General features: G+C 37.5%; 1 protein-coding gene across 1 annotated transcript; it reads left to right on the top strand.

Moving 5' to 3' along the window:
• The first annotated feature begins 2,501 nt into the window (after positions 1-2,501).
• Positions 2,502-3,193, top strand: LOC141390130 (uncharacterized). The gene is made up of 2 exons (XM_073962772.1): positions 2,502-2,814; positions 2,892-3,193. Exons 1-2 carry the CDS (start codon positions 2,502-2,504, stop codon positions 3,191-3,193), a joined length of 615 nt encoding a protein of 204 aa, XP_073818873.1.
• Positions 3,194-8,603: the final 5,410 nt, after the last annotated feature.

Raw genomic sequence — 8,603 nt, forward strand, 5'->3', positions numbered from 1 at the left:
CGCATAATTTTAGGGAACATTTTAGTAAATCTAATTTTATACAACATTTTGAACCAAATAGTTTGATCAGTTCGAAATTTATCGTGCGTTCTAGCCAACAAGATAAACAAACTGACGTACGGAAATAGTTAAATCGAAACATACATAAGCATTTTTTGTTACCAAAAAAACGGTACAATTCGGTAATTAACGAAATTTGTTGGTAAGTTAGCAACCAAACTAACGGTGTTGCTAACTTTTATTCATACTTTTCATTCAGTATTTTTCGTTTTAATTTGGCTGATTTTTGTCGATAACCAAAAAAATGCGTTTGAGAATCCCACTACACGGGTCTAAAATCATTATTTCGATGAGGCATGTTTTCACGTTTTCAGTGGGGCTATACAAATCGTTTAATATCACAAATTAAAATATATAACTTTGGTCATATTTATATTATAGCCTTTTGCAGGGTTAACCTTCTTAATGAGGATTTATTTGACGTATACTTAAAGGAATTGGCATTTGAAATCCAGTGGGTTTGTTAAATCCGTTTATATATAAACGTACTATTATAACACCTACACTATAATGCTAAATTTAAAATTTGAATGAAACATTTAAAGTTATTCCGTAAAACTTTTAAAATTTATAGAGGCAAAAGTAGTAAAATTGTCCAAAATTGTCGATTATTGCAGCTTCTCGCACAGCCTATTTTTCAACAGTTTGACTTTCACCCTAAATTCCTCAGAAAGCACTTGACTTATTAAAATAGTTTAAACCGTTCAAAAGTTATACAATTTTAGCAAAAAAAAAAACAGTAAAAAAGTATCAGTCGACTTGGCCGACAGAGACATATCCTCAGCTTCGGACCTAAAGAAAAGAAGTAACACACAATACTTCTTACGTCTATATAATACAATGTACAACGTTTGGAGGATTATCTTACGTACTACCTAGTTTAGTTGGTGCCGGAAGGATTTTTTGGCCCATTGTCTCAAGAAGTTAGAACTTGCCCCTGAAAAACAACAAAATAAAAGGGATTCAAAGTCCAAATTTTAGACCGACTCGGATGATCCGTTCGAGAATTAGGGTTTTTTACAACTTTCGGGCCATTAATAATGATGCTAAAACCTTCAAAATACCGAAAATCGAGAGGTATCGTTATATGGGGGCTATATCAAAACGTGGTCCGATATAGTCAATTTTCAATGCCAAACATCCTAGGAGGAATACTGTGCTTCTTCTATACCAAATCACAAAGCACTATCTTAAAAAGTGCGAGCTGTATTTTGATTTCAACAGACGGACATGGTTATATCGACTTAGAATTTCATGCTGATTAAGAATTAATATATACTTTATAGGGTCTCCGACGAATATTTCGAGGTGTTACAAACGGAATGACAAATTTAATTATACCCTCCGTATTATGGTGGAGAGCATCAAATGTCAGCAAATTATATTGAAATCGTGGTGGTGTAGGGTATCATATAGGCGACCCCGCCCGACTTTGATCTATTCCTTACTGCTTTCTTTTTTAAGGTTTTAGAATTGTTCCTATTTGCTTCAATACAGGTTCGCGGTGGGGGGTCTAAAAATTTCGGCCAGGCCGAACTTAACCCCTTTCTTACTTATGTTGTTATTATATTAATAGGTCTGCTAATGAAACAAATGATTCGACAAGGACATCTACATAAGTAAGTAGATAGATAACTGAAACACTTAGGAAATTACGCTTAGGGGTATTTTAGCACCGTTGGTAAGTATGATGTTTTTGCCCGACCTGAGAATCAAACCCGGATATACAGAGTGCCAGGCGGATGTGATTAGCATTGCGCCACGGTGGCACCCCATTATATACAATTTAATGAAGTATATCGATATAATAATTGGACATTGTCACTATTATTTAAGACAGTATAAATTCTTGAGCCAGAAGATTTGTCGTGTGTTACCTCTTCGTGATTGTGGCCTAGTAATTACACCGATAATTTAATCAACCACCCTTAAAATATCCTCAGAACACATTCAAAACCACAGTGATTTGTCTGTCATTCATCCACTCATCATCTACCTGGAACTGTGGCCAAATGAATGAATGAACAAATCACTAAACAAGATAAAGGCCACTTTGTATTGTTGTTGTTATTGTGATGTGATTTGGCAAGGTTGTGGTTGTAATTGCTACGGAGGCTTTATTAACGCCCCTTTTTGGCAGCAGGACTCATCCTGAAAATATAAAAACAATTACAAAACACACAATGGATTAAATGCTTCAACGAATCTCAGGCTGATATACATTTTAGAGAAAGAGAGAGAGAGAGAAGAAATATCAAAATCAATATAAGTTAGAAAGAGAAGGGTTTACACTAAAAATGGAGTCCACATCCTGAAGAGTCTGAATGGTGATGATGATGATGGCGAAAAAAGATCCTTTAAATAAACACAGAATTCGCAACATTGTTACAGTGCAAATTCAGCATTTCAGGAATAAGGATCTAACATCACAAAACGGTAACATGAGCGATTTCAGCATTGAATATATTTTAAATAGGGCTGGTGATAAATATGCCGGAACCAATGGCTCCTTGGGAGTTGTTAAACGTGAAAGGATCTCACCGCAGTATCATCCATATCTGATCAACTTGCAAGGACATGAACAAAAATTGGAATTATTGCAACAATTACAACAGCATCAGCAACAACAACAGCAATTAAGGCTACGTCTTAGTCCCCAACAAGAAGAGCAACAGCAGGGACAACATTTTCTGGAACAAATACCAGTATTAGATTGGCTCCAATATACCCGCTATCATCCTCCAAAGTTGCAAAGTAAGTTGAAATTTGTTATTCAAATACAGCAAAGCTAAATAAGCTAACTCTTGTTGTTCTTTGTTTTGTTTACTTAGGATCTATGCGTCAAGGTCCTGCAAAACGCACACCTGGCCGCCTGCCACGCATCCCCTTTACACCCGCTCAATTACAAGCTTTAGAAAGTGCCTATAAAGCCTCGAATTACTTGAGTGCCGAAGATGCCAATAAACTTGCCGATTCATTGGATCTGACCAATACTCGTGTCAAGATATGGTTTCAAAATCGTCGTGCCCGTGAACGTCGCGATCGCCGTGAAAAAGAAGAATCGTCATATGATTCAACACTCTCATCCAATGCCTCCAGCCCGGAACCAGAGGATGTTATTGATATTGTGTAACGATAAGGGTATTTTGTACGTTGAACCCTTGAGAATCAGAGAGTGAATCTGCATAGATCGGATCGAAAAGTAGTCCGATACAGAAGACCCGCCGCTCCGTCGCTTTGTGAGATACATGAGAATTAATGTCATCGATGTCATCGAAGCATAACGTGACTCAGTTACAGTGGACACTGAATATGCCGATGCTGGACAATAAATCGGGTTAAATATTTTTCGAGGAATCAGTAGAAGTTTATATTTGTGGTGTACATACATATGTAAATACGAAAAAAATATTATGTTTAGCTTATTTTTTATTAATTAATAAAAATATGTGATTAGATTGTAAATTACTTGTTTTTAATACATTCGAATTTCTCTATAACGTAATTGCACTACAAAGAATTTCCATATAACGAATTCTTCTCTATAAATAATAATAATAATAATAAATAATATGTAATTATTCCATGTTGTATACAAAATACGGATTTATATCTTAGTAATCTTAACTAATTTTAATAGGTCAGTATTGCTATAGACCGAAACACAGCGTTTTTGGCACATCAGAAGCAAGAAATCGGACGAAAATATATATGGAACCGAACCGATTAAAATTAAATGTTGTTTCCTTATTTTTAGTCCCAATTCCATAACACATTCCAATTAAACTCAAAATTGAAAATACATAGCGTGATGGGTACATCAAATACATTAACTCGAACGAAAATATATGGGAGCAATATCAAAATCAGAACCGATTACAATATAGTTTGGCAAACTTTTTTATAGACTGAACCCCGTTACTCACTTCAAATTTTATCAAAATCGGACATACGTAGCGTGATTGATGCAGGAAATACCTAAAATCGGGCGAAAATAGATATATATGGGAGCTATGGATGTACGATCGTTCCGAGGCGCAAACATTGATTTGGACCACTACCTTGTTGCAGCAAAGGTACGTACCCGCCTAAACGTTGCAAATAAAGCACGAACAGACACAACGCGGAAGTTGGACATCGATAGGTTGCAAACACAACAGATAGCCACAGCATATTCCACTCAACTAGCCCAATTGCTTAATGAGAACACTCCTTGTCCCGATAACATAACAACACAATGGAAAAATTTTGCCCACTCCATGCAAACGGCCGCAAAATCCATACTTGGATACCAGAGACCTCCACAAAGGAATTCATGGTATGACCAGGAGTGTCGTGCTGCTACCGAAGAGAAAAATGCGGCATATAGAGCTACTTTACAATCAGTAGCAACGCGTAGCGCACGAGAGAGATATTGGGAGAAAAGGAGAGAAGAGAAACGTCTTTTCCGCAAGAAAAAGAGAGAACTGGAAAAGCGGGAGTGTGAAAAAATCGAGATGTACAGGAGCCAGAATGAAGGCCGAAAATTCTACCAAAGAGTGAAACATCAAACAGATGGCTTCGCTAAAGGCACATCCTCCTGTAGAGCCCAGCAAGGTAATATGGTAACAGATACAGATAGTGCTCAGGATATGGAAGGAACATTTCTCCAATCTGCTGGTATCCAATAGTAGCGAAGACGATGATACCACAGATCCAATCCCAGAAGATGGTATAGAATGTATGCCGCCAAGATGAGGTAAAAACAGCAATCAACCGGCTGAAGAATAATAAAGCAGCAGGAGCCGATGGCTTACCAGCCGAGCTGTTTAAAACCGGAGGCGACGCGCTGATAAGGTGTATGCATCAGCTAGTTAGCACCATCTGGCAGAAAGAACGCGTACCCGACGATTGGAACCTGAGCATCCTGTGTCCCGTCCACAAGAAAGGAGATAAGACTGTATGCTAAAACTATAGGGACATAAGTCTTCTCCCTATTGCCTATAAGATAGTGTCAGGGATATTGTGCGAACGACTAAAGCTAATGGTCAACGAAATAATTGGACCATACCAATGTGGCTTTAGACCTGGCAAGTCCACCATTGACCAGATATTTACCCTGCGCCAAATCCTGGAGAAGACCCAAGAGATGCAGATCGACACATATCACCTTTTTTTCGATTATAAAGCAGCATTCGACAGCCCGCTACGTTCAAAGGTATTCCAAGCCATGTCTGAATTTGGTATCCCCGCAAAGCTCATTCGGCTTTGTAAAATGACTCTAACTGACACAAGATCTTCAGTTAAAATAGGAAAGAACCTCTCCGAAGAGTTTTGTACCAAAAGAGGATTCAGGCAAGGACACAGCCTTTCGTGTGACCTTTTCAACATCCTGCTAGAAAAGGTTATACGAGAGGCAAACGTCAAAAGAAGTGGCACAATCTACACCAATAGCCACATGTTACTTGCTTATTTGATGATATAGACATCATGGGACGATCAGTAAAAGAAGTAACCGATACCTTTATGAAGGTCGAAGGAGAATCTGCTAAAGTGGGTCTGGCGGTAAACGGCGAGAAGACCAAGCTGATGGTGTCAATGCGTCCATTGAGATCGGACCAACTGTTGAAGTTGGTTCCTATAATTTTGAGGTAGTAAAAGACTTCGTATATCTCGGCACCGCCGTAAACACAACAAACAACATCAGTTGTGAAATAAAAAGAAGAATTGTATTGGCCAACAGATGCTACTTTGGCTTAAATAAGCACTTCAAAAACAAAGCCACAACTCGTCTAAGAAAATTAACGCTTTACAAAACACTGATACTACCCGTGCTGATGTATGGTTCCGAAGCCTGGGTACTTGCGCAAGCAGATAAGGCAGTGCTTGGCGTGTTTGAGAGAAAAATTTTTCGTAAGATCTACGGACTGATCTGCGTTGACGGTGAAAATCGACGTCGTATGAACCACGAGCTGTATCTGCTATACAACGACATCAATATAGTTAAACGTATCGAGATGCAGCGATTGCGTTGGCTAGGCCATATAATAAGAATGAGCGATGATGAACCCTCTAAAAAGGCGTATAAATTCGAGCCACGTGGCGGTGCACGCAGAATTGGCAGGCCGAAGAATAGATGGCACAAACAAGTGGATGAAGAGATGACAAGGTGCGGTATTCCAAAAAGCGAAGCACTAAACAGAGAGAATTGGAGATTTTTCTTAGTTCGGTCTATGGAACAAATGTTCTGTAATGGGCCAGCTAAGTAAGTAAGTAAGAGGTTCTTATTATCTTTGCACATCCATTCGCCTTTTACTTTGGTAATGTAAAATAGACCCTTTAATGAATCAACGTTTTATGTTATTCTGAACTGCTCGATCTCCTCCTGTAGTGCGATTCCCTAACTCATTTTTTGAGTTACCGACAATTGTCGGTAAAATTAAAATGGTTATAACTTCGGTAATTAACGATATTATTCGGTAAGTTAGCGACCCGTAAAAAGTAGTCGCAAAGTTCTACCGATAGCAATAGTGTTGTCAACATTTATTTGAATTTTTCATTCATAATTTTGCGTTTTAATTTTACCGATTTTTGTCGGTAACTCAAAAAATGAGTTAGAGAATCGCACTACTGACGTTTTCTTAGTTTCGCACAAAGTACACGCAGAAAAAAATATGATTGATCCAACAATATTCGAAGAGCAAAATATGTATTGTAAAGATATTGTTACATTCCGCATGTAGTATTGTGAGTACAACAATCGTTTTTGTTAGTTACAACAATTGTTTTTGTCATATCCAACAATAGTTTTTGTCTGCTGGACAATATTATACTCTTATCTTCGACAATTGTATTCTCTTCTCTCTGTATTCGATGCCGTGGTAAAAAAAAACAAGTTTGGTGAGTTTTGTTTGTATGAGTTCCTCTTATCCTTACGTTAAACAAATTATCTTGCACAATAACCAACTTAATATGTAGTCTTTGGACCATTATTTTAGGAAGTATTGACTTACTTCGCAAAAAAATTGTACAGTTGTAAATGAGGCCGCTAGAACAACCTACTGAAAAAATGAGTCAAAACGATCCTAGAGGAGCTCTTAAACTTCACTTCATCCGAATTTTATGTGGGAGGTACCCGAAGATGTGGACCGATATAGTCCATATTCCAACCTAACACATAACTGGATGAAATAATACGGTGTGCAAAGTCTGCACCAATCAGAAACTCCCTGTGAGAATTATCTTGCGGATTTGCCATTTCGGTTGGTGACGTCAGGGTTCTTGATGCTTTTAGGCCAATATCTCAGGAAGTATGGACTTCCGCAAGAAAAAAGAGCACCGTCGTAAAGGGAGCCGCAAGGAAAACTCACTGAAAAATTTTAAAACTATCCGAGAGGAGCTCTTAAACTTCACTTTATCCGAATTTTGTGTGGGAGGTACCCGAAGGAGTGGACCAATACAATCCATATTCCAACCTGACACATGACTGGATGAAATAATACGATGTGCAAAGTCCACACCAATCAGAAACTCCATGCGAGAATTATCTTGCGGATTTGCTTTTGGTTGGTGTCGTCAGGGTTTCATGCAGCTTTTAGGCCAATATCTCAGAAGGTATGGACTTGCTCAGGAAAAAAAATTGTTTGTACTTTTTAAAAACACTATACGAATATATAACCTCAACGATTGTGTTTACACCCGAAAACGGGGCTTACATATGTGAGTTTAATTAAAAAACTACTATGTTCGTAAAATTCGGTAATAAGAGCATAAACTGGTCAATTTATATTAGAACATAACACTGTTGAGAACAGTCGCGAACACCGAAATAAAATTTCTCTCAGTGTATTAAAATAGCGGATGTTTTCATACCAGATTAACTACCTCTGAATGTGGAGCATATTTTCAAACCTTTAAAAGTCCGACTTGTTCGCGGAAAAATCATTTTATTGACCAAACATCAAGGTCTTTAGAATAAATTTTGAAGTTTTTCATAATTGAACATTGGTGGTGTCATTTTTTATTGGGATAGCTGATACAATTTTGTTTTTTTTTTTTTTTTCAAAATAGTCTGCCTTAATCCCATTGTTGTTGTTTTATTATTTTAAAACAACTAATTTATTAGTGGAAAAAGTTTTGCATTGTTCGCCAAGGGGTAAAAAGATTAGTTTCGATCCACGCCACAGAATCTCAAAAGTTCCCTTGTTTCTTGTTTGTGAATATTCATCACCGAAATTATTTTGCAATAACTTTTTCAACTTTTTCAAAAAAAAAAACTTGTTATACCCAAGCATCAAGCGTCAGCTCGAAGTATAAAGGTGAACAAAGAAAAAACTTCAATGAGAAGTTTTTCTTTGGCAACTTCACACAGCCCCGACGAAATTGTTTGGAAAAAAGTTGTCATAATTTTTTAAAAATGTTCAATCTTATCAGCATCTGAAGCACTCGATTGTATACGTACTCGTAGAATTATTACAATATCCAAGTGTGGACGAACGCAGTATTCGATTCGAGCTCTCCAGTCACTACATATGGTGCCATAGAGATTTGTTACAAATTTCGAG

This window comes from Musca autumnalis, unplaced genomic scaffold, assembly GCF_047663935.1.
Source record: "Musca autumnalis isolate F117 unplaced genomic scaffold, ASM4766393v1 scaffold_1, whole genome shotgun sequence".
Lineage (NCBI taxonomy): Eukaryota > Metazoa > Arthropoda > Insecta > Diptera > Muscidae > Musca > Musca autumnalis.

Coding starts and splice junctions, on each gene's coding strand:
- LOC141390130 (XM_073962772.1), top strand. CDS start 2,502: ATGAGCGATTTCAGCATTGAATATATTTTAAATAGGGCTGGTGATAAA. Junction 2,815..2,891: donor TCATCCTCCAAAGTTGCAAA/GTAAGTTGAAAT, acceptor TTGTTTACTTAG/GATCTATGCGTCAAGGTCCT.